This window comes from Pocillopora damicornis, chromosome 5, assembly GCF_964200805.1.
Source record: "Pocillopora damicornis chromosome 5, jaPocDami1.2, whole genome shotgun sequence".
NCBI lineage: Eukaryota > Metazoa > Cnidaria > Anthozoa > Scleractinia > Pocilloporidae > Pocillopora > Pocillopora damicornis.
Genome location: NC_142674.1, coordinates 14454010 through 14481047, shown reverse-complemented (window position 1 = coordinate 14481047; position 27038 = coordinate 14454010). Strand labels below are relative to the sequence as shown.

At 37.8% G+C, this 27038-nt stretch overlaps 1 protein-coding gene, 1 long non-coding RNA gene and 1 pseudogene across 2 annotated transcripts in view; 2 read left to right on the top strand and 1 right to left on the bottom strand.

Moving 5' to 3' along the window:
- The window catches only part of LOC149045505 (uncharacterized), a 162794-nt gene that overhangs the window by 95544 nt on the left and 40212 nt on the right, over positions 1-27038 (top strand). The gene's annotated exons all lie outside the window — the stretch shown is intronic.
- Positions 11835-26969, top strand: LOC149045512 (matrix-remodeling-associated protein 5-like). The gene is made up of 9 exons (XM_089207809.1): positions 11835-12385; positions 20091-20264; positions 20935-21210; positions 22016-22339; positions 22929-23192; positions 23326-23607; positions 24905-25153; positions 25467-25547; positions 26584-26969. Exons 1-9 carry the CDS (start codon positions 12034-12036, stop codon positions 26967-26969), a joined length of 2388 nt encoding a protein of 795 aa, XP_089063935.1. The 5' UTR covers positions 11835-12033.
- Positions 13189-14666, bottom strand: LOC149045513 (uncharacterized; annotated as a pseudogene).

The window sequence follows — 27038 nt, the reverse complement described above, 5'->3', positions numbered from 1 at the left end:
CTTTAATCAAAAGGGAACGAACAAACCCTAACTGGCCTCCTTTCCAAGAGTAACATGATTAAAAACTTCCAGTTTACCATTCTTGAGTGATGGTGCGCGTATAAGTGTTGTTTTCTTTCTTTTTTTTATCACACCTGCTGGTAACAAACAAACTCGTTAGTTGGTAAGTACTTACATACTTTGCTACGTATCTATTTGCAAAATTTGTTTTAATAAAACGACATACATATAGGTCATTAACGTTAAAGTTGTGAGAAAATAGATCACGATCGAGTTTTTTTCACGTAATCAGTCCAAAGTAATATTTGTGAGATAAAGTGGTTGAGAGTAATCTACTTTAATCAAAAGGGAACGAACAAACCCTAACTGGCCTCCTTTCCAAGAGTAACATGATTAAAAATTTTCAGTCTACCATTCTTGAGTGATGGTGCGCTTATAAGTGTTGTTTTCTTTCTTTTTTAACACACCTGCTGGTAACAAACAAACTCGTTAGCCGGTAAGTACTTACAATTCAACCTACCATTTTTGAGTGATGCAGTTGTTTTCTTTTAACGTTCCTGGCCTCCTTTCCAATATAAACATGATTACTTTTTTTATTATCATCATTATTTCTTTCATCTTTTTTTTTAAGGGTAGTCGACATCTAGTTATGAGTTATATGGATATTTACTTAGCAAGCTCGATAGGGGGGAAAAGCATAAAGAAAATATTTGCTCGCGAATAGGATTTTTGTACTTACCGAGAATAACATTAGTTATGGTGTCCCTGTTAATATCCTTATGTGAGAGTGGTCCTAAGACATGTTTCTTGCTTTCTTGCTTTTATCAGTTAACATGGTGGCAAACAAACTCATAAATGAAATGAAGTAGGGTTTTGTTGTTGTTGTTTTTTAAATTTTATTTTGTATTGTTTTCATTCTTTTATCACACATGATGGTAACAAATTAACTCATCAGGTGGTATTTTGCTACGTATTTATTTCTATAATTTTTCAGAAGAAAAGCAAATCGAAGTATGATCTTGTACATTTAGAAGACAGATAACGATTAATTCATTTATTTATTAGTTTGTTTGTTTACTACACTTTATGAAAAACTGAAGAGAATTGATTGACCGCTGTATTTTACCATAGTTTTTTTTTTTTATCATTATAAAAGTACCCATTTATTGTTCTATTTATTTTTGGAACTTCTTGGTCTACTTGGTATTTCCGTAAGCTAAGCCCATCCAGCAAAGTTTATCTTAACTTTGGGTTGTATTTTTTTAAATTTAAAATTGAATTTCATCGACTATCCGTTTAGTTTATAACTTGACACATTACATTCGGTCAAGCTAAAGAATGTTATATAACATACCAAGGTATTCTCTGTAAGAGAGTTCTTTAAGCATAGGTTTAACTATATCACAATAATGTTCCACTGATAAGTCGTTGAGCTATGTCATAATTAATAGATGCTCTCTATCACCCAAATTTGTATCATTACTGAATAAGTTGCAAAAGTTATTCGAATCAATTACAGTTCTGGCAGCCTTACTGGAGCAACACAGAGAGTTGGTAAAATGCGGGGACTTAAGCAACTCTAAGAAGAGACTGTGCAGTTCTATATTAAACGCTAGGATCGAAAAAGATGATGATAAAAACGTCCATATGTTGGAAATTGGATAAAGGGGCAATGTGCTTTAACAGTCGATTTTCTTTTTCAACACTTATAACAAATCTTTGTTTTTCTTTTTCTTTTTCTTTTACCGGCATTCTTCAAAATCAATCGATCTCCAGGCAGTAAGTAACATTCAATGTATTTAGTAATACATATGGCAGAAATTTTTATGTATTTACAGGCCAGAAAGTATTTTGAAGTGAGCTATAACTTTAAACCGTTAATTTCTTACTTCTTTAAACTTTTTTTCCCCATTTGTTACCGGATAAATCAGTTGGTAAGTTTTTACTTTCATTATCCAAACGAGCTTTAATCGATAACGCGTTTTACTCATTTACTCAGGCGCTCAAAGTTGGTGTCGGCTCAGTTCCAAATCGCCGTCAGAGCTCATAAGCATATGCATAGGGCAAGCTTTTTACACATTTCACCTAGAGGCCTAAAGAGCTACTCATAAACCATGTGAAAATGCTTTCTTAGATAGCTAGCAGTGCCCATTGGTGAGATGGAATCCTGTCAGTTGACAATGGAATCATAAAATAAAGAGCGATAGTGACCAGTCAAAACCAAGAAAACTTAATCGAACACACGCCATTATTGTTGGCATTCTTGATTCTTGTTGAAGTGAATATTTTTCTGTAAAATAAATACTTTATCGACCAAGCTTGTTCGGTAATGATGGCTGGATATTAGCCTCGTTCTTGGCGTTATCAGCCCTCATGTCCTCCCGCTTGGTCAATAAAGCATATGTGGAGTGGATAACATTTTGGTGTGCCTTACAGTCGCCTCTCATTTTCTCTATGTAATCCATATGTTAAATACCGGTGAAAAATGTTGCAAGAAAGTGACTAGCATCATTACCATCGCCTGAACCCCCGAACTTTTGTACAACCAGAGAAGAACGCAATTTAAATTTAGGCAATGCAATTCACCAATAATTCAAAGAGAGTGATTAGAACTCCAGAAATGGTTAGACTATACTTAAGGTCCATTCGATCATTGTTCGCCTGGCAGAGTTTTACACTTACTTAAAAATAAATATGTTCCTGGCTGTTATTGCTACAACTTCAAGCTTAGTAATTTTACTTACCTCGATCGCATTAATTTACTTTTCTGAATGCCAGTCGTACTGTTAAAAACGAATTAAACTTACCAAGAACTTCTTGGGAGGAAATAATTTTCTTCGAATTATTTAAATGGTACTCAGTACAAATGTCATAAAAGATTCAAATTATTTTGATTTGCACAACCATCAATCGAAAATGTGTCCAGCGGAAGTTTAATACTTCGTGATTAGTACTAGTAAACTTAATCAGTTGCCCACGATTGCCTTTTATTTATTATATTTTATTCGGAGAGGGTGGGGGGGGGGTAAATTTTGAAAAAGAAAAAGATTGAATTATAAAATCGTTCTCTAAAGTAACAGCAACGATTTACGAATCGTTGTGCTCTTCATTTCATATTATCATTAATGTCTTCAATACCATATCTGGTAAAATAATTAAGCAAGCAGTAGTATCAACAGTAATGTTAAGCGAAAATTAACATTTTTTCCTTTGATCTTTGTTTCTCTAAAATCTGCGATGGATTAAAGAGTGTAAGTATTTTATCTTCTTTTTATATAGTCTAGCCCTATTTTGAGTATTTCTGTCAGAAAGTCCAGCTCATTACTCGCCCACCAGCCTTCTCCTATGGCCTTCCATGCCTGGTGTGGGAGTGGAATGGTTTAAGGTGTAGAGGAAACTTCGGTTGATCTTTATCACAATTTCGTTTAGCTGTATACACCTTAGCTTTGTCTTTTTATCTATGTTTGCCAACGCCTTACGAGCGGTAATTTCCCTGCACGCGGTGAAGATATCATATTTTTGATCCCCTTACCGTGCTCATGAATTCAGCTGGCTTGCTTCTGTCAGTTGTTCCCGGCTCAAAAGGGACAAAATGAATGATCTTATTGAACTTCTGTACGCCTGTCTGTGACTCCATCGCACAGCAATCACCACGATAAACAATAATGTTGAATGTGCAGCCTTCAAGCTTGTCAGTTTGTAGAGAAAAAAATAAAATGTTGAGTTTATCGGCGCAATAAACCACTCAGTATGTTGGGAGAACACGACAGTAGTTTGTAAACCATAAGCCAGAGAAAAGTAACAAATAATTTCAACGTTTTGACGTAAAAGAAAAAATTTTAATTTTTTAAAAAATGTTAAGCTACATTCTTCTTGCGTTGTAAATGAGAACTATCTCTAATGAGTTAATGGTAGTTTGTGTGTTAATCCATTTGCTTTTTTTCTCTTTTCAATTTTCTTTTAATCTGTTGCACTGACCAACATTTGACAAATCAGGGAGTAAGTAACGTTTTCTTTGCTTAATAGCGATCAAACCACACTTTCTATCGGTTAATCGGCGTATTAAACCACTTAGTTTGTTGGAGAACACGACAGTAGTTTGTAAACCATAAGCCAGAGAAAAGTAACAAATTATTTCAACGTTTTGACGTAAGAGAAAAAAAAATAAAATGTTAAGTTACATTCTTCTTGCGTTGTAGATGAGAACTGTGACTTATGAGTTAATGATAGTTTGTGTGTTAATCCATTTGCTTCTTTTCTCTTTTCAATTTTCTTTTAATCTGTTGCACTGACCCACATTCGACAAATCAGGGGGTAAGTAACGTTTTCTTTGCATAATAGCGATCAAACCACACTTTCTATCAGTTAATCGGCGTATTAAACCACTTAGTATGTTGGAGAACACGACAGTAGTTTGTAGACTATAAGCCAGAGAAAAGTAACAAATTATTTCAACGTTTTGACGTAAGAGAAAAAAAAATAAAATGTTAAGTTACATTCTTCTTGCGTTGTAGATGAGAACTGTGACTTATGAGTTAATGATAGTTTGTGTGTTAATCCATTTGCATCTTTTCTCTTTTCAATTTTCTTTTAATCTGTTGCACTGACCCACATTCGACAAATCAGGGGGTAAGTAACGTTTTCTTTGCATAATAGCGATCAAACCACACTTTCTATCAGTTAATCGGCGTATTAAACCACTTAGTATGTTGGAGAACACGACAGTAGTTTGTAGACTATAAGCCAGAGAAAAGTAACAAATTATTTCAACGTTTTGACGTAAGAGAAAAAATTAAAATGTTAAGTTACATTCTACTTGTGTTGTAAATGAGAACTGTTTGTGATGAGTTAATGGTAGTTTGTGTGTTAATCCATTTGCTTTTTTTCTCTTTTCAATTTTCTTTTAATCTGTTGCACTGACCCACATTTGACAAATCAGACTGTAAGTAACGTTTTCTTTGCATAATAGCGATTAAACCACACTTTCTATCAGTTAATCGGCGTATTAAATCACTTAGTTTGTTGGAGAACACGACAGCGGTTTGTAAACCATAAGCCAGAGAAAAGTAACAAATAATTTCAACGTTTTGACGTAAAAGAAAAAATTAAAATGTTAAGCTACATTCTTCTTGCGTTGTAAATGAAAACTGTGACTTCTGAGTTAATGGTAGTTTGTGTGTTAATCCATTCGCTTTTTTTCTCTTTTCAATTTTCTTTTAATCTGTTGTACTGATCCACATTTGACAAATCAGGGTGTAAGGAACGTTTTCTTTGCTTAATAGCGATCAAACCACACTTTCTATCGGTTAATCGGTGTATTAAACCACTTAGTTTGTTGGAGAACACGACAGTAGTTTGTAAACCATAAGCCAGAGAAAAGCAATAAATCATATCAACGTTTTGACGTAGGAGAAAAAATTAAAATGTTAAGTTACATTCTTCTTGCGTTGTTAATGAGAACTGTTTGTAATGAGTTAATGGTAGTTTGTGTGTTAATCCATTTGCTTTTTTTCTCTTTTCAATTTTCTTTTAATCTGTTGCACTGACCCACATTTGACAAATCAGGGAGTAAGTAACGTTTTCTTTGCATAATAGCGATTAAACCACACTTTCTATCAGTTAATCGGCGTATTAAATCACTTAGTTTGTTGGAGAACACGACAGCAGTTTGTAAACCATAAGCCAGAGAAAAGTAACAAATAATTTCAACGTTTTGACGTAAAAGAAAAAATTAAAATGTTAAGCTACATTCTTCTTGCGTTGTAAATGAAAACTGTGACTTCTGAGTTAATGGTAGTTTGTGTATTAATCCATTTGCTTTTTTTCTCTTTTCAATTTTCTTTTAATCTGTTGTACTGATCCACATTTGACAAATCAGGGTGTAAGGAACGTTTTCTTTGCTTAATAGCGATCAAACCACACTTTCTATCGGTTAATCGGTGTATTAAACCACTTAGTTTGTTGGAGAACACGACAGTAGTTTGTAAACTATAAGCCAGAGAAAAGTAACAAATCATATCAACGTTTTGACGTAAGAGAAAAAATTAAAATGTTAAGTTACATTCTTCTTGCGTTGTAAATGAGAACTGTTTGTAATGAGTTAATGGTAGTTTGTGTGTTAATCCATTTGCTTTTTTTCTCTTTTCAATTTTCTTTTAATCTGTTGCACTGACCCACATTTGACAAATCAGGGAGTAAGTAACGTTTTCTTTGCTTAATATCGATCAAACCACACTTTCTATCGGTTAATCGGCGTAATAAACCACTTAGTTTGTTGGAGAACACGACAGTAGTTTGTAAACCATAAGCCAGAGAAAAGGAACAAATTATTTCAACGTTTTGACTTAAGAGAAAAAATTAAAATGTTAAGTTACATTCTTCTTGCGTTGTAAATGAGAACTGTTTCTAATGAGTTAATGGTAGTTTGTGTGTTAATGTATTTGCTTTTTTTCTCTTTTCAATATACTTTAAATCTGTTGCACTGACCCACATTTGACAAGTCAGGGAGTAAGTAACGTTTTCTTTGCATAATAGCGATCAAACCACACTTTCTATCGGTTAATCGGGGTAATTAACCACTCAGTATGTTGGGAGAACACGAAAATAGTTTGTAAACTATAAGCCGGGGAAAAGTATCAAATAAGTTAAACGTTTTAACGTTAGAGAAAAAGTTAATGTTAAGTTACATTCCTCTTGCGTTGTAAATAGGAACTGTCTTATGAGTTAATGGTAGTTTGTGTGTTAATCCATTTGCTTTTATTTCTCTTTTCATTTACCTTTTACTCTGTTGCACTGACCCACACTTGACAAATCAGCTGGTAAGTAGCGTTTACTTTGCTTAATAGCGATTACACCACACCTTGTATTGGTTTATCGGCGCAATGAACCAATTAGTATGTTGGGAGAACACGGCAAAAGTTTGTAAATCACAAGCCAACGAAAAGTATTAAATAAGTCATAAGTTTTTACGTCAGAAGAAAAATAGATTGTTGAGTTATATTTTACTTGCGTTGTAAATAAGAACTGTCTCACGAATTATTGGTAGTTTATGAGCTAATTTATTCGTTATGGTTTCTCTCTTTTCATTTTCCTTTTGACGTTGCACTGACCCACATTTGACAAACCAGGGCGTAAGTAACGTTTTCTTTGCTTCATAGCGATTAAACCACCACACTTTCTATCGGTTTATCGGCGCAACAAACCACTAAGCATGTTGAGAAGCACCGTCCCCCTCTCTCGAATTTGTGTTACAGAATAGGCGCCCCTCTTGAGTAGGCACTCTCATTCCAATAAGCGCCCATATTTAGTTTCAGTGATAGCATGCATTTTCTCAAGAAATAAATAGGCGCCCTCTTTCGAATAAGCGGCAACTTCTGAGGTACCAAAAGTAAATACGCACCCGGGCGCCAAATCGAATCATTACGATACTTAACCTTTGCAACACGTGAGATAAGAAGCGATAAAATAAAAACAAAAAATACATTTGTTTGTTAGCCATGACAACTTTAATAAATGTGAATTTCTAGCTGATACATATTTTTTTAGACATGGTTTGATGCTATCCTGGTTTAAAGATTTATGAATGTAACCGAGAAGTTACAATTCATAGACCCAACGTTTCGACACTCCCGTTTAATGCCTTCATCAGGGGTGATCTAGTCGCTGAGACAAGAGGTCCTTTTATTTTCTCACTAATTACCTGCCTTAATGAAGGCACTATACTGGAGTGTCGAAAGATTGGCTCTATGGATTGTAACTTCACGGTTACATTCATTAAATCTTTTAACCAGAGTAGCATCAAACCATGTCTTATTTTCCTCCTGGTTGCCTTGTAAACTTTAATATAACATGTGTTTGTTTTTTTTCTTGTTACCTACCATAACTGGTAAACAGATCGTAAGTATGATTTTCTTTATAGTAATTTGGAGGGTTTCAGTTTTCATTTGCTTGCCTACAACAGCAATAAAAATAACAACGCAATGTAGTCTTGGCAATAGTTTAAACTGCATTTTTGTTTTTTTACTATCATCATTGAAAGTAAATATATGAATGTGAAATCATTATTACAAATATACATGTCCTCTATATGTATACATGTTTTTCGTGTTGCTTCCAACTTATGGTTGGAAATTGAATGACGTTGTCTTTAACTGGGCTCTAATAAAGATTAATATTCAAGGTGGAAGTTAAGCAGTAAAAGATCCTGTATGATCTCGTTGTCCAATTTGGTTAAAACTCTAATGGTATGTGTAGTAGACCACTAAAGTGAGATTTCATCGCTTTGAATATAAGAGTTTCTTTTTTTAAATGTTTTTGCACTAAACCAAACTGTTGATCAGAAGTTCTGGACGATTTACTCATGAATATACACCCACTTGAATGAAGATTTTAGATATATGAAAATTCATATATTTGCACTGCGGTGGAGAGATGAAATTAAGAGATCCTCGCAGCTAAGAACACTACTGAAACGAGTAGTTGTAAATTGGACCTGAAAAAAATTCCGGCCCGTACGGGATTTGAACTCAGGTCCAATTTACAGCTACTCGTTTCAAGAACACTACTGAAACGAGTAGTTGTAAATTGGACCTGAGTTCAAATCCCGTACGGGCATGAATTTTTTCAGGTACAATTTACAACTACTCGTTTCAGTAGTGTTCTTTGCTGCGAGGATCTCTTAATTTCATCATACACCCACTTGTTACTGAACTAATTTAATTCATTTGTTTTTCTGTTGACTTTTTTCATTTCACTCCTTGGCCTTGGTATTTGACGAAAACGATTAGGACGTAAGTACAAATTTATATTTTAATCTGTAAGGGTAATTTATTCCTGGTTTATGTCTTGATTGATCAGGCATTTGTTACGTCGAAAGAGCATGTGTTCCGGGATCGTCTATTCACTGGTGTTCAAATAAACGCCTTGCTTTATGGGTTAAGTTGCTGGACATCATTTGGCCATGTATCGGATAAACTAGACCCGTGGCTTGTGGTTAGCTGTGATATGAATAAACATCCAAACACAAAGGAGCCGGTAATACCCATGGGAATTGTAAATTATATATTGCTTATAGTTTTGAGATTATTGTATCTGTATTTTCGCCTCATTTTCCGTTCTCTTGACCCGCTTATTTTAAAGTTTGTTGGTCCTCCCACAAATGTAACTAAAATCACTTATTTCTCTTTCCCTTCAATGCTGAAAACTTAGCAGGTAAGTTTCCTCGTTTGGTTGTAGAAATAGCTACAACATACACATATACGTAATGCATTTCCCTTATACCATGCTGATAAACCGAAAAAAGGAGCAAAGTTTATAGACGTAGTCTCTGTCTGGAGATTTGAAAAGGATCATTTCCTACATTTTCCGGGACAAAATCAAAACAAATTTAGCTTCGCTAACGTTTATTTACTAAAAGATAATACTTTTTCAATTTAAAACTGAATTAAGAAATGCACCCTTTCCTTGACAAAATTTAACGTTTATCTTTTGGAGTCATTGTCATATGTCGGATCCTGCTCTGGGAAATAGACGCTAATACTCTCCTCAAATGAGAAAATAGATTACTGGAAACCGATTCTTTCTACGACGCGAGTTAGAAATTTAGTTGTGGCACTACAATTGGGCTATGCCATTTGTATCATTAACTGCACATCTTTTCTTATCTCGTCCTTTTTGCCTAGCAAAACCTGAAGGTAACTATCAATATCGTTCGTTCCTGTAATTAAAGTATACTCCAGTGTGTCAATATAAACTCAACAAGAGGTAATCTTATTATGAGGTAGGGAATCCGCAGGTGTATATCAATGACCGTTAGCGATCGCTGATACTATTGAAATATTTTCATTGAGAATGATGTTAGTTTTGTGGGTAGCTGTGTTAGCATAATATGTAATGACAGTAATTGATGTCTGCCTGCCAATACCAAGGTCCTATAATGAAAGAAGTTTGTGTGATCATCATTAGATATCATTGATGTCGGTTGGAGCCCATTGTCTGTTTGATTTACAAAACCTGTTATCTGATAATTTACTTTAACAGAGAGCATTAACGTAGAAAACAAAGCGCTAAGTTCAAAATAAATAAGTAAATGATAAGATTAATAAATGTCTTTGTTTGAATTATTTTTCCCTTTCATGGTATTCTTTCCGGATTTATAAGCGGGTGAGTGCATGTTCAGTTGATTACTTGTTTGAAGAGTATGGTGTGTGTAGCCTGTAGTGTGTATACATGGTTAAGCTGTTTATTTACTCATTAAATGTGCAAACTTTCTTTTCATGTTCGCCTTACATCCTCATCCTAACTATTAACAGATTGTAAGTAGGCATGTTTTAACTGTTATTTATCAGTAGGCATAATAAAGATGGTTCATCAAACGAATAGTTCCCAATAGAAAAATGGAGGAAAGATAGAGTGTTTCTTTGTGGATCAGTATATCAGTTTGCATAGGCCAGCATAGAAACAAACTTTTAAGTATTACAAGGATTAAATTCCAACGTCTCAGGCCTCAGCCATCTTCTGGAAGAGTTTTAACAGCAAAAGTTAAGAATTCAAAGCTGACGATATTGAAATCCTACTTTGTTTCTTTAAAATGTTTTTGCAGAGCCATCTATTTGAGAAATAGAAAAAATTGGCATTTTCCCGAGTTAAATGAAAAATTCCTCCAGGATGTTGGGAGAACACGAATGAGGCGAGATCGGGAACGGCAAGGCATCAATCTTTTAAATTTGAAGGCTATACTTTGAAGCCTCCTCGGACATTAGGAACTCACGTTATCAACAAAAAGAAGTATTTATTTTAGTATCCCTTATGGCAAGCTTCAGATTTATGAAACAAGGAAGCGATTTCACATGACTCTTTTCCCACAACGTATCTTTTTCAAAGGTTGCATGGCCTGGTCATCGTGGAGTGGGTGCAAAGAGTGCAGCCAGTACAGGCTAAGAGTCGGTAAGTGACAAGACGAAAATTTCAGTATTTGTAACTCAAAGGCGTATTTGTAGGTTTTCACTATTGTTTTACAGCTTCAAAAGACTGCATGCACCTTAATAAGCTTTTATTGAAATGGATGAATTCTTATGTATTGATGGCAAAATAGATTGCATTTAAAGTCATGGGCATTACGCCTTGGCCAATGGATTGATAACCAAACATGTAGGTTTAAGTTGCATTGAAAAAATGCATTGTTTGTCAGTTTCTCTATTCCCTAGGAGGACAATTTGGCGGAAAGTTCAATACTTCTCCTAAATAAATGGTTTCTCTTTATTAAAAAAAGGGCTGACTTAGGCCCAATCATCATTACTTTAAAAAATTATATAAATAACCTTACTTCTAGAATTCAACTGTTCCAGAACTCAGGAATCACGGCCTTGTAAATGTAAGTGGTTTCATCCATGAGGATAAAGTAAAAGACTGAACTAATTTCCTGTTTTAGAAATTGCAAAATGTTGCTCGACTTTCCTTTCATTAAATACCTCACTCTTCAAAACAACACTTTTTCTGGCAGAGTTCTATGCTATATTTACATTTTCTCTCGCAAAACGAAGGAAATTTTGTTCAGTCGTAAAACGAAAAGACTACCATTGCACCTGCTGCACGGCAAGCGCGATTTTGGCGAGCGAATGCTTAACATTCTTAGTATTTTCTTATCGCTGCTGTTTTTATTTTTACAACATCAGGGAGTTGGGGATGAGAAGAAAATTTTACGGAGGGCGACGGTTAAAAGAAAGGATAGAGGAGGGAATGGGGCATTAGTTATACATTAATCATTACTTTCCTTTTCAAAAATAAAGGTCCTCCTGAAATTAATTCTCGGCGAGAGAAGTCTGTCAAATTTAATTCAACCCTTCAAGTGGATTGTCTTGTGAGGGGTTTTCCTCAACCAGAGGTGAATTGGACAAGAGATGGAAAGTTACTTAATACCACGAACAAGCTCACCATTAAACAAGTGACTTATGGAGACGCTGGTCAATATACATGCAGTGCGGAGAACAGTGAAGGGAAAAGTGAAGCAGCTTTTCAGGTTACTGTTACAGGTAAATGTTAAATTACTTATTCTCTTCCAGTTACTCTTTTCGTTTTCTGTTTTCTTTTTCTTTTTTTTTCACCTTTTTTGAACTGTGCTTCTTAATTCCACGTCCAGGTCCTCCTGAAATTAATCCTTGGCTCATCAATCAGTCGGTTACATACAATTCGCCTCTTCACTTCAATTGCTCTCTAAGCGGTTTCCCTATACCTGAGGTACTCTGGACTAAGGATGGGATTAATATTGGCAAAAAGAACACTCTCACGATTCGTCAAGCGAGGTTTGAAGACTCTGGCGAATACACATGTAGCGCTAAAAACCCCACTGGAAGCAAGAAATCAACCTTTTGGATTGAAGTGAAAGGAGGTACAGTTCTCATTCATATACACGAAAAAGAGTTATGGTTCATGATTTGAACAAATGTTCAATTTCGTTACTGCAAAAATTCAAGAGTGAAGACGATGCTCAATTTTCGAATCAGATCTACGAGTTCAAACCACATAAAAGAGAAAATTGATTAAGGATAAAAATATATTTTAATGATGCTTTGATGATATTTGAAAAACGGGTTTAGATTAACCGGTTAATCAAACATAATGACAGAACTTAGAGAAAACGTAGATTCTGATTGGTCAGAAAACTGAAAAATTTTTCTGCCCTGCGAAATAATGCCATACTAGACGATATCTCAGATTTTAAGTTATCGAAAGCCTTTAGTTTAATAGAATAGAGGGAGACGCTTTGAATGCCGCGATAAAACGAGAAAAATGTTATTTTCTTAACATTTATCAAGTTTTCTATTTATAAAATTTAGTTTTAGTTTGGTCGCGCCGTTTTAAGCTTTATATTTCGCTTTCGCTGCATCCTAACAGGAAATTGCTCATTTTTCACTGTATGAGCCAATGGAAAAGCATTTGAAATGTTTTTCGAGGTTTCCACTTGAGATTCATGACTTCCTACCAAGCTATAACGCATACTTTGTCTTCTCATTTTAACGTTGAGTCGCCTATTTATGCTAAAATTTTTATTTTAATTACTGAGCAGCGCCTAAATCATGTCACTCGAGGTTTTCTAAGCCCGAGAATAAAGGTGAGAACAGACTAGCACGGACTCTCCATATGGCTTTTGTGGTCGCGTCGCACTATATCCTTCAAATTATATTTTTGTTCTCACGATCGTAATCTTCCCTTTTTGTGAGAGATGATCAGAGGTTTTTTAAAGATTGCTTCCAGCAAGGGCTGAATCCAATGTTCCATCGATATTCGCTTTAAATTTTTAACTGCCGACTGGTACGTTGTAACCTTTTGGCTTTGTGTATGCGTAAGAGCCGATTGCCTAGAAGCAAAGTTGACCTTGACAGAGACATTTCTATGACGTTTTCTAGGTACCCTCTTGCTTTGAAGCTTTGTTTAAATTTTAAAAGGCACTCCTCTGATACTTCTTTCGGAGAGTTTGTTCTGAACGATTTGATTGCTTGGTCTTCAATTAAACTATGTTTTACGCCTGGTAGGTGGCATGTGGCGAAGTGCGTAAATTGGAAGGTCTCGGTCGGCTTGTAATGGGTTTTGATGTCCAAGTTGGATTTTTTGCGAATCTGTCCTTTAAACACTGTGGTATCGAGGAAGATGATTTTGTTCTCCGATATTTCGGCCGTGAATTTGATAGTAGGGTGGAAATAGTTAGCTCGTTTAATAAACTATCTACTTCTTCCCTGTTTTAATCCCAAAGGGAAAAACGTCATCAATATAACGTTTCCATTCTTTTGGCCTGGTTTCGCATTGTTGGATTGATTTCGTTTCAATTTCTGCCATGGAAATATTGGCAAATGACATTGCCCATTTTCGTTTGGGCCAGGGAAGTTCTCCTCATTTAATTGAAACAAATTTTCTCTGAAAGATTAAGCCAAGCATTTCCCTGAGGTAGTGCGTTGGGATCGGTGGGTTATGGTCGTTGAGCTTTTCGTATGCTTCACATAGAATATTCGTTCCTTCTTCTTGAGGTATATTTGTGTACAAGCTAGAAACGTTCATTGATACTAGAATAGCATCTTTGCCTACCTTTGTTTTTTCTATGAAATTGAGAAAAGCAGTGGTATCCCTCATATAGGATTGTTGTAATTGCGCCATAGTCTGGGGTAGTGTCTCCACAAACGATAATATTTTTCCGGCAGGGCCGTCGCATCCTGAGATTAAAGGTCTACCGACCAGTATGAGCATGTGTATTTTCGTGAGCTTATAAAATATTGGTATTCTAAGCGGACTGGGAGTTTGTGAAAGCCATTTATTAGTCATGTCATCGATGTGTTTGCCCTGACGCATTTGGTCAATGATCTCACTAACTCTTTTCTGCGTTTTTTTCACTGTCGGCGCTTTGAAAGGTTGTAGTTACTCATGATGACTGTTGTACCTTTGTTTGCTTTTTTGAGGTTTAAAACAGAATTGTTTTTCAACTCTTTTAAAGCCATAACCTCATTGCATGACGATTTATTTTTTGGCTTAGTTACAGTAATCTCTCCAAGTTGTGTTTTGACATTTTCTTAGTCACTCTCATGGGCAATAGAAAGCTGAACCGGTGGTACCCAGTTGGATTTAACATGAAACGGATGTGCTTCTTTGTTTTGTCCGTGAAAGATGTTTTGGAGATGCATTCGTCTTGCAAATTGCAAATTGTTAAAAATCTTCCAAGAGTTGTTGCCTAATTTTACATTCGTTTGTCACGGGTGTTGGGATGAATTTGAGACCTTTGGTAGCATGCTGACTTGACTGTCAAAAATTTGATAGTTTGAGGGATACTTTAGGAATGTTTCATTTGTCTCCTTTTCTTTGGCTGAAAGTCTATATTTTAAAGTGTGTCTACGCCCTTTGTGTCTTATGCTTTTTGTTCTGCTTCCACTGTTGTTAGAGCCAGATTTTTTTAGAGTCAGAGAACATGTCATGTTACCGTTTCATTACTCGCGCATAATTACATCACATTCTAAAGTTCCCGTATCAACGCGTGCTCGGGGTGTGAATAAATTAGTTCATCATGGCTGCGCGTGTGTGTTTATTCTTCGTCAATCTAGAAAAGTATACTGCTTAACATGGTGTCAGGACCGGTTTTTACAGCGAGCCAGCTTCTCGTAGACACAACTGCACCATTGAAAAGCTTCTTCGGCAACATCTCAAACCTTCATCAACATTTCACAATTGCACCATGCTGAAGAACGAAAAGTCTATCCTCGATGTACAAGCCATGCGACGAAACCGTGATCATAACCGTTACTGGGAGACCAGATTTCATGATTAATGTTTACTCGAAGGCAACAGAAACCCCGCTAAAAGCTGAATCACCGAGATTAAGGACCACTACATCGTCGCTAAGAGACCCTTCGAGTTAGCAATTCCTTCAACTGAATGGGACACCTTACACAGCGAAATCGCTTCCAAGATTTCGAACGATGATGCTGGAAAACACTGGGTTTGGCTTCAAAAAATCACAGAACATTACGCTGGTGCATGTAGTTTGAGGCAAGACCACTACCAAACCTCCATTTCAATGTAAGAAACCGCTGCACGTGCTGCCGCTGGGCGATGATCGTTTGGCGTAAACGCAGACGAATTAATAAGGGGTAAGTTTCTCTTTGGTCTCAACGAATCCTTCAGTCGCTTCTGAGAAGATATATTTTACAGAGATGGCCAACGGAAACCGAAGGATCCCCCTTTCACCCCGGCGTTCGTGGTGAGTCAAGTTATATCGTTTGAGGCGGCACAACATACAAACAAGCTTTTGGCTAATTCCACCACAGAAGAACAAGTTCACTCTACCCCTTCCACGACAGCGCATAAATTGGTCAAAAAACTTCCGGGCAGATCAAGACCTGGAACCTTCCTAACAGATATTGCTTTTTCTGTGGCAGCAAGCGGCAACACTACTGTGACATATGCCCAGCTTCAGGCCAGACTTGCAGATGTTGTTACAAAACTGATCACTTTGCAGCCGTCTGTCAATAGGTTGCCAAAGGGAACGGAACCTCCAGACCTGCCTCCCATACAACTACCCCACCGGGTCTCAGACGGGAACTCATGACATTGGTGGAACAAGAAGAGCACTCCTACACCCTTCCCGAGGAAGGCATATAGTATTAGAACTGCTTCACCCTCTCAAGCGGGTAACCCCCTAACACTGGCGTCTCTACAACGGCCCCACCCTCTGACAAAGGCCATTTCACCTTGCTTCTTTTGGAGGAGCCAGACTCAAAGTGCAGAGCGCAAATTCTTTTCCAAATAGATTCCGCAGCCTCTTGCAACACACTTCTATCTTGCCACTTTTCCAGCATACCCTGGGCCAAGATTCTACCATCCAAAACTGTGATACCACCCTATGACATTCCACCAACCAGACCCATCGGTCAACTTACCCTCCAAGCCAGTAAAGGTAAATTCACGAGTAACCTCACCTTCCAAGTCATTTACACTGACCAACCAGCCTTACTCAGTACAGAGGCAAGCATAGCACTTGATGTGCTGACTCTGCATGCGGACTTCATAAGGAAATGCTCCATAAGTAACCCTCCCCTGCCACCGCCGACTGAACCTGACAGCCATCAGGAATCAGCAGCTGGGCCCCTTCCACCACCCCCGGATACGTCAATGCGAGTCTGGCCTACACAAGGGACTTGAACTCCGGAATTCATTTCCAAGAACTGAACCTCACTCTTTCAAGGTCTGGGCTTCCTCAGCCCACCCGTCGATCTCGAGCTGGATCCACATGTCAAACCCATTCATGCTCCCATTCACTGTGAACCCATTTCAAAGATGGATGCAATCAAAGCGGCCCTGGATGCGTATGAAACCATTGGCCAGCTGGTAAGGGTATCTCTACCGAGAGCGAGAACCAACCCCCACCAAACCGGGAAAAATACGGAGCTGCTTAGACCCTTCTTAGACTCTCAATAAAGCCATTCGATGTCCGAAGTACATCATCCCCACCTTGGAAGAAAACATCCACTAGCTGCATGGAAGGAATAGATGTCAAAGAGGCAAAACATCCCCTTGTCCCTATGATCATCTCTGATTACCATAATGTTCACACCATGGGGTCGCTACAGATGGACTAGGCTATTATTTGTCATATCCTCTGCATCAAAAGAATGGCAGCGCCAAATTCATATGGTGCTTGATGGCCTCCTAAGCTTCGGAATTACTCACGGAATTTTAATCCCTGGCTGCGGCGCCAATGACATGGAAGCCAGAATCGACCACGACCGCAGCCTTATCGCCGTGCTTGAGGGATTTGATTGAAGGTGAATGTCAACAGGATGAAATTCCTTATTTGCAAAGCCACCTTCATGAGCCATGTTACCACTACGGATGGCCTCCAGCCCAACCCTGTCACAGTTAAAGCTATGATCACCATGCCCACTCCAACCGAATAGCAAGCAGTGCGCCGATTCCTAGGGAATATTAATTACCTGACCAAATTCTTTTCCGAACTAAGCAGCATCACCCAACTTCAATACAACCTCACCAAAGAGGAAATGCCGTTCCTGTGGTCAACAAGGCACCAGCAAGCCTTTGATTCAGCAAAAGCCCTAGCCACCTCTGCAGCATGCCTGGCATACTTTGACGTAACTGCGCCACTGATCCTTCAAGTGGAGGGCTCAGACTATGGCCGAGGAGCTGCCCTCTTACAAACCATCAAACCACACAGTAGCAGCGCCCTTGACGAGTCTGCTCTACGACCCATTGCGTACTGCAAAAGGCCCAATCACTACCGAAGAGTGCTATGCGCAAATAGAAAAAGAGTGCCTGGCCATTGTTGAAGCCCTCAACACATTCGAGGAATTACTTTCAGGGAAATCCAACAGAGTCTATACAGACCACCAACCCTTTCAGTCAATCTTCAAGAAGGACCTCGCCTCAGCACCTAAGTGTCTGCAAAAGATGTTGCTTTTCCTACAACGTTACAACTTTACTATTATGTACAGAAAAGGTTCTCTCTTGAATTTAGCAGACAATCTATCCAGAACCCCATGTCAAAACGAAGCCGTCAACCCATCCATGTCAGACACCTTCCTAGTGTTTCACGTTCATCTTGCTCGCTTGGACCCCACCCCACTAGCCCTCACCAATACCACTCTCGAGCAACTACGCAATGCCGCATCATCATGCCCTGACATGCACTTGCTGCAGCATTACTCCCTCAACGGTTGGCCATCTACTAAGAAGCTCCTACCCCATCAACTCTAAGCATCCTGGCACTTTCGTGAAGAACTCAGCATTGTAAATGGTATTCTTAAGTTCTTACTTGCGCCATCGTCCCTACTCTCTCAGACCAAGCATGCTGAGAAAAATCACTACTCGTTTTGCTCGAGATGCAATTTTCTGGCCTAACATGTCTAAAAACATAGGAGCATGTTCTCAGTCATGCCCTACCTGCTTTCAGTGTGGAAAGCAAGCCCCCATCCTGTCCGTACACGACCTTGGCAGTTCATCTCGCGAGACATATTCGAGTTCCAACATAAGCAGTACCTAGTCACCGTAGACCGTTACAGTGATTTCTATGAGTTGGACCAGCTGATAAACACTGAATCCACCACTATCATCGTGCTCACCAAAGCCCACTTTGCCCGCCATGGCATCCCAGTAGGTTTTCTAACAGACAATGACCCGAAAGCCAAAGAAGTTTAATGACTACGACCTTTACTATAAAGAGGGCTAACAGAGTACGACCTCACAAGAGCACTCCATATCCTCAGTGCCTCGCTTTTGGAACATTTTTCTTCTTTTCCTTGTTATTATCTTGCTATTATTGAACAATGGGTGACGTTAATTTTTTATTGGACTTCGGAGACATTATTTGTTTGTATTTGTATATGTATATATATTTTTGTTTTCACAAGGGGGATGCCATGTCACCATTGGGTTACTCGCGCATGATTACATCACATTCTAAAGTTCCCGTATCAACGCGTGCTCGGGGGGTGTGAATAAATTAGTTCATAATGTCTGCCCACGTGTTTATTCATCGTCAATGTAGATAGTATACTGCTTTACACACGCACTTATATTTTCCATCTCCTTTATTTGCAAGTGTAAGAATAAGTTCTTTAAAGTCAGAAATCTCATTCCTTAATTTGGCTATTTCATTATTGTTTTCTTTAATGTACGCCGAGTGCTTTCCTTTCAGCGGTTGCCTATTAACTTGTCTCTTCTCGTGAGATATCGCTTTCGTCTTGTTCACCAAGACTTGGCTTAAGGTATTCCGCTTGAGAGTTGACAAACGCGGACATGTGTACAACTGTTTATTGTGGCTACAACAGTAACGGCGGTTTCGACTCTTCACGAGTCTCTTCAGCTGTTGTTTGAAGATGGTGTTGCAATAGCAAGGTATTTCAGGGAAAGGTAGAGTGGTATTCTTAATTTCGTTCCGAGTGGAAATTGCTTCTGTGACGTTGACCTTTTTATAAGTAGATCGTTAGGCTTGAGGATCGAGTTTCCATTATTCCTATTGGTCCTTTATGTTGGTTTGGAAACCAATCAGGTGCAGGGGATTTGAATCCTACCCGATCTGAAGGTGAGAGTCTGTTTTTAAGAAGACCTTTCCTGCTGCATAATTCGCTTGAAAAGCTACTAAGACTCATAATTGAAATTTGCAACGGTTTCCCGAAGTGTTTGTTTTCGCTCCCCTAAAAGGGAGGAGATTAAAATGTTATTTTTAAGCTATATTTTGTGTATTGTGCATTTGTATATATATTAACTGGTTATGCAGGCTAGTGTGTTCACACATAAAGGACGGGGTCTGTCTTGAAACTACCAAGATGAGAATAAAGGTAAAGACAGACCGGGACGGACTTCCCATCGCACTATCGCCTTCAAATTATGTTTTTTGCTCTCACAAGCGTGTCTCAATAAGTTGATTGCAAACCCTTCGGCATCGCGCCAAATACCAAATTAATGAGTTTACCGTAACCAAATGTTACCTTGAGCATTCGAAATAATTACAGAGAAAGGTAGAAATAGAGATTGCGCCACTGTCAACCACTCGTCGTCTATGGTTGTTTATCAAATGTTTTTGTTTAAAACTTTGTTAGTGGATGGTGGCTGGAGTGAGTGGAACTCCTGGAGTATCTGTACCAAGCCAGTTAGTGGTATACAAACCAGACAGAGAGAATGCGCCAATCCAGAACCAGCATATGGTGGAAAACACTGCGATGGGACCGGAGCACTGCTGAGAGAATGTAGCAACATGTCCAGGTGCCAAGAAGGTAAAATACAAATTGCAGCTTTTCTGATTTCAGTGGATGAAAACTTATTTGTTGAAACAAAAAAGAACAAATACAGGAATAAAAGTTAGAATAACAACAAACAAAAGGAACTGCAAAGTTTGTGAAATGCACAAATTATAAAAAGTCAGGAGTTCATTATAAGTCAGAAGTCCTTCATGAATGCACAAACTCTGTACCTGTACGGAATTCACCATGCTTTTCTTTAAAGAAATAAAACAAATCTCCACTATCATTTGTACTACAATAGGGTACTAAATTCTTGGCACAAGTTTTCGCTGATATTTGTGGTCGCTCTGTAAGAAGTCTGCACTATATGCGCAATGGCGATTACGAATTTCTTTGGGTTGCCCGTGAGCAATACCTTTTTAGTCAAGCCAGTAAAGGTAACTATCATCTACTGACAAGAAACATGTTTGACAATGCGAGGGCCTCAGTTTTGGCATTGACCAGCTGGCAAAGAAAATCATTTTAGCTAAACAGGAAATTCTTCCACCATAAACTGAAAAGAAATCTTTCAACAATGCAAGGACTACTGTTACTAGGTAATTATATGGCGACATCATCGACACAAGAATTTACCTAAGCTTCATTAGTCCACGCTGTTTACTGTTATCCTTATTTATCTATTGTTTTTTTTTAATATTTGAAGAATTTCCCCTGCGATTTGAAACAGAGAAGAACCCATCTGTCGGTACAATGAAGATATTCTCAAACAGCAGTTGGCAAAAGCTTTGTACCAGTCAATGGGATGAAGCAGATGAAAATTCAACCTGCATGGCCATGGGCTACTATGATAAAGGCGTCTTTGCTAATTACACATGGTACGCAGAACGTGGCAATGCTTCAGAGATGTCCACCGACTACAACTGTACCATTCCGACCAGATGTCAAAACAACTTGGAAAATAAACAACAAACTAGCAAAGGTAATAATGAATTGCACTCATTTAATATCCGCATGATCTCCGAAGATGGTAACTTGATAGATTTACTCACACTCTGGAGATTAAAACATTCCCGAGATCAATGATTGCTCATCTTCGGGTATCTTTAGGTTCTAAAAAGGTATGTATCGCTAAAAATCTGGCGGGTTTGTTTACACCCTTAGACGATTATAGTTGAATTGCTGCCGAAAGAAGAACCTAACTGCGCAGTTATGCATTTCGGTTTCATGAACTTCACAACCTCCAAACCCTTCACTAAGTTTCCTTCAGACTTTTACATCCATCTAGTATCCTTTTTTCTCTCTCTTTCGTGCAACTAAGGAATTTTACAATTTTCACCCTACTTATACTTAACTAAATGCCATTTTCTTGATAATTGCATGAGAAATGCTTTAAAAATGACGTTCTAATTTAACATGTAAATCACCCTATTGTGTTCTCCGAAAGTAAACATTTTTAGGCTAAGAAGACACGTCTTGAATGTTCTAACATTTTTTTTAAAAAATCTTGTCTGACAATTTAAAGCACAGTCACGAAGCAATGTAAAAGAGGTTCGTCGTAAAACATCGCTGCAAGGAAACTATGTAAATGTCGTGAACTACATAGTACAAAGAACGCTACATCCAACATACGAATACTGAATAATTTGCACCTAGAATTCCCCTTAAAACTAAACAGTTAGACTGGCATGAACTATTTATCATTTCGTGATTTAAAGGCATTCTTGATTCTTGATAACTAGTGTTTTCCATCTTAATGGATTGAAATTTTTTTTTAATTTCGTAAGTTCCTGTTCGCTTGAATGGCGCAAATGTGGAGTATGGAGGAAGAGTGGAAGTGTTTTACAAGGGGAAATGGGCAAAGATATGTAGGAATAAATGGGACTTTAATGATGTCAAAGTAATATGTCGTCAACTTGGCTTTGAAGAGGCTTTGGCGGAATTCATAGGGTCAGACATGAAAGCTGAGGGAATACCTTTTGCAATGTCCGATGTCTCTTGCACTGGACAGGAGTTTGAACTTGCGTCATGCGATCGCATCGATGGAAAGTTAAATATTCCACTGCAATGTGAATCGGATGACAAGGGTTCTCAAGCGTTGTGTCAACCAAGTAAGAAACAAAATTTTTAGGTCTAATTAGTTATTCTGGTTTTCGTGGTTGTCTTTGTTCTTCCCACTGACCTTCTAAAGTAGAGGGTTAGGGTTAAGAATGACATGACTTGGTTTAGGGTAACATGTGTCAGCTTGAAATGACTTAGATGATTTTGATTTCATCAACCGAGTTAATAATGTAAATTTGCCCCCGTAAGGAGTTTCAAAGCGGAATTTCGAGCGTTAGCCCTTCGTCATGGCGGGTGTTATACTCCCCCACCGACGTAGCACCACAGTTTCTTAAGAAAAGTACCCTCCTTATAGATGATTCACCTTGGTCTTAAGGTGAAATGACGTTAGTTAGGTTGTACATGACTTTCATGAAGGTAATATGACTGCTCATAAGATCACCTGACTTCAGTTAAGGGTTACCTGATGGCTAACATGATATTTTTTGGAGTAACTTGATGCAACCTAGTTTAAAATTCGACATAGTTAAAAAAATTTCTCAATTTAAGCGTTAGCACAGGTAAATATATTCAATTTTTCTATTTCTTCTTGTAGTGTTATTTTGATAACATCTTCTAAACTGAACTATTTTTTGGCAGAAAATCAGAAAGTGTTGCAGAGAGATGAACTCTATTTTGATATTGGTAGCAGCGAAAAGCTTCACTGCTCTATACACAATAAAACCAATCATGCTAGATGGGTCATCAATGGGCGAAAGCTTGAAATAACAAACTCTACTTCTGAAAGGATCAGGGCTGAAGACAATGGTGATGTGTTCATTGGTGACGTGCAGCTGTCTGATGGAGGAATATATGAATGCCAGAGATTGGAATATGTTCAATATTACATTGTCTACATTAATGGTATGAAAACAAATCTTTTTATCTTGTAGAAATAGACTTAACACGTAGGACAATGCCATGTAAGACAAGTACACTTCTGAACTTTCAACAGTATAGCTTTGATATTGGTGCTTTTTATTACTGCTTCCAACAGCAAGATTTACTCAGAAGACGTTGGACCAACAAACCTTTATTGCGTACACGTCTGGCATTATAAGCTGTAGTGCCGAGGGAACACCGAGTCCACAGATTTCTTGGAGTAAGAAAGGAGGAAAGTCCTTAGACCCGAAACGATTCACTCAAGTATCCAACGGCAGCCTGCGTATTGGTTTTGTAAAGCCTGAAGACAATGGAACATTCACCTGTACCATGAAACAAACTAAAGGACCACAGAGGGTCACAAGCAGAGATAGAAACATACTGGTGACTGTTATAAGTGAGTGACCAATGAGATAATATATAGAAAGTCATATGGTCAGTTCTTTGAATATAAATAATTTAATTTACTCAGTTTCAAAACCTTTTCGCTGTTCATATCCGCAGCCATGTGAGGCGACATTTTATCGACATATGTTTGTTGATTACAGTTGTTTTAAAGTAGGGTGTCATTTTAAAAAAAATTATACTTAAGTTATTTATCAACAATGTAGTTTCCTCGTCATAACTCAAAGTAAGTGCCCCTTGAGGAAGTTTATAGTTTCTTTTCAAACTGGTAGTGTGCTTAAAATGACTTCGGTTGATCATGGTGACAAATTCACTTCTTGAATCGTAATCGTAATAATCGTTTGTCTCGCCATTAAGTTACTTTGGATGTGGATGGCGACTTTTTGACTGCATATTGTGTCTTCTTTGTGCTATAAGGTCGGTAGATATGTATGACCTTATGAAACACTCTGTTTGATTGTGATTGGCTAGAATCCCACACAGGCCTCGACTGACACACTTTGACCAAATGTTCTTTCGGAGTCCACTGTCGCAAAGTTAGAATGTTTTGTGTTTCTTGTGGTCAGCATCCATGTTTCTGGGATGTCTACCCCAATGTCCAATTTATGTTGTAACATGCGAATTCTTACGTTGTTGGCCTCTTTTACCCTGCCTGTATAATAATATGATCACAATCAATGTACTCTACTTCAATTTAGAGCAGGTGGTTTCCAGGTGTCTTCTGATCTGCAGATCTGATCGTAGCATGTCGTCTCTCGATCTACCATATTACTCGTTTCACCATTACTTACATAGGTCTGCCTGTTCCGCTGATGTTAACTTTGCCCTACTCACAGGGAATCTTTTAAACCTCGGGCTCTCGTTTTAAAGATGCAGTGCCATGGATGGCGAGTGTGCTGTTACTATTTGTAACATCAGTGAAATGAATGGAACGCTTTTGGTTCTTCAAATGCTGTGGCAAGCTATCAGCGTTTTCACGAACCAAGATTGTAGGATGATAAGGTTATCAATTGCTCCCATAACTCTCTCCGTGGAGATTAGCAATAACAGCGGAGACCATACTCTCCATGGCTGTGCCTTCTGTCTTTCGTGGATTGGTCCGAGATAATAGGAGTATGTAGACCTCAATACGTAGTAAAGGTCCGCTATCGGGCGAATGATTATATTTCATATCAAGCGCTAGTGTCATTATCAAATGTTCATTTAGTTACGGCGTTTAATGTGTTCAGTGTAAATGATATTGGAATACCTCCTATTTTCCAAGGACATGTTATTTATTTACCTCTTAGTTCGACCAAAAGTGGATATTTCTGGAGCAAGCAATCTCATCATAGAAGGAAACAGTGTGAACTTGACGTGTAAAGTTGCGGAGGGTCGGCCTGAACCTCAGATCACATGGCTCAAGAATAATACATTGCAAGGACAGAGTTTGTCTCTCTTCTTTTCTGAGATAACAAAGGAGGACGAAGGGCGGTACACTTGTAAGGCAGAGAATGCAGCAGGCTTTTCCACCAAAGACATTGACATTTCTGTAAAGGGTGTGTACGTCAAGTGTAAAGTAATTCTTCACACAACTTGATTAGATATTTATTGCGAAGAACTGGAAAGTCTTTACACTTGTTATTTTGTTCCTGCTCTAAAAATATGATGGTTTCATGCCTAAGCTAGTAATATAGCCTGACTAACATGGTTTTTAAAAGCATTTGTTTGATATGATCAAAAAATTGTTCATCGTTTTCTTTTTTAAATTGTTATTTATTACGTTGTTTAATTTTTTTTTCTTTTTGCGGGTGGGGGAGCCGTTGGGTGGCTTCTAATTTTGTAATTTGTATTTGTATGCTTACTTTGCAGTTCCACCCCGTGTTACTGATGAGCTTAGAAATCTCACCATTGCATTTAACTCTACATTTACAAAAGAGTGTTATTTGAGAGGTGATCCACAAGTATATGTCAACTGGACCAAGGATGGAGTGCCACTTAATAAAACCAACACCTTAGTTATTAGACGAGCGACGTTTAAAGATAAAGGCTATTATGAATGTACTGCTAAAAATGATTATGGAAAAGCAAACTCTTCCTTCTGGATGGATGTCACAGGTAAACTCTATAGTGTAGGTTATGTCATTTATCAAACTTGTAACTTAACAAAGCATTTGTTTTTAAGCTTAAGCCAAATTTAAATAGACCTATTTTTTACTTTCTCTTTTCATCCTTTTCCTTTAAGAATGTCGACGACCAAGGAACTAAGAAGTCATGATCTTATCATACATTTTCATTAGTGTTAAAGATGGTTCATCAACTTGGCTTTGAATGTATCATTACCTAAATATTAAGGATTGAAGTTGGAAAGAGATTTTAAATGAACATTCTTATAACTTGTTTCAAATTACCAACATTAGTACTCTTTTTCTTTAGAAAAGGGTACCTGATCACGTACAGTTGATTCTGACTTATACACACCCAGATTGTTATTGAAGCTAAATCCGTTACCAAAGAAATAACTAAAAACACCTCCCGCTATTAAGGCATTGCAAATCCTGTGGTCCACTTTAACATTTTTATCCGTGAACTCATATTAAAACGCCAAACGTCAAATGACACATTTCGTTTTCTTTTTTTGTTTTCGGAATGCAAATGTTTTACATTGTTTTGATCATCATCGCCTAATAACTTTTCCAATTCAATATATACTGTTAAAAAAAGGAAACTAATAGTCATTGAACATATGTGTTTTTAACATCACACTCAACAACCAACAAAAAAAGGTTGAATGTTATTGGGACAACTGGGACAACTTAAGGGCAAACAATATCTTTTTATGCTGAACGCGAAGAAAACCTTTGAAAAAAATTGACCTTGGGCAAAAATAGGCTTGAACATTGCGTTTTTTGTTTTGATTGGATTAGATAAATGGGGTTAAACTGGACTACGCGAACCTTGCTAACTTTGGATTTTTTTTTAATTCAAGTATCTCCCCAGATTAAAGAGCCTCCGATAAACCAGTCTGTTACTGACGGAAACTCTGTGAACTTCAGTTGCCGAGCCTCAGGTGTACCAACACCAACATTAGTCTGGGTTTTTAATAATGCTGACCTGCCATCTGATATCAATCAATTCAATCACGAAGTAGAATCATTCCTGAAACTTTTAAGCGTCACAAAAGGGATGGAAGGGACTTACAAGTGTAAAGCGAAAAATAAAGCAAATACCAGTATTTCCTCTGCAACACTGCTTGTTTACGGTAAGTTTGATGATAATGACAATAACGATAATGATGACATTGACCGTGACGATGACGCCGACGATAACCATGGCGATGGCGAGGACGATGAAGTAACACTGACACTGAAATGATGCAGACGATGAGGGTGACGAACGAGGAGCATGATTTTAATCAATTGCTTTTTCTTAACGTAGGAAAAG

Coding starts and splice junctions, on each gene's coding strand:
- LOC149045512 (XM_089207809.1), top strand. CDS start 12,034: ATGTTAAATTACTTATTCTCTTCCAGTTACTCTTTTCGTTTTCTGTTT. Junction 22,340..22,928: donor TCAAGCGTTGTGTCAACCAA/GTAAGAAACAAA, acceptor ATTTTTTGGCAG/AAAATCAGAAAGTGTTGCAG. Junction 23,608..24,904: donor CATACTGGTGACTGTTATAA/GTGAGTGACCAA, acceptor TTTACCTCTTAG/TTCGACCAAAAGTGGATATT.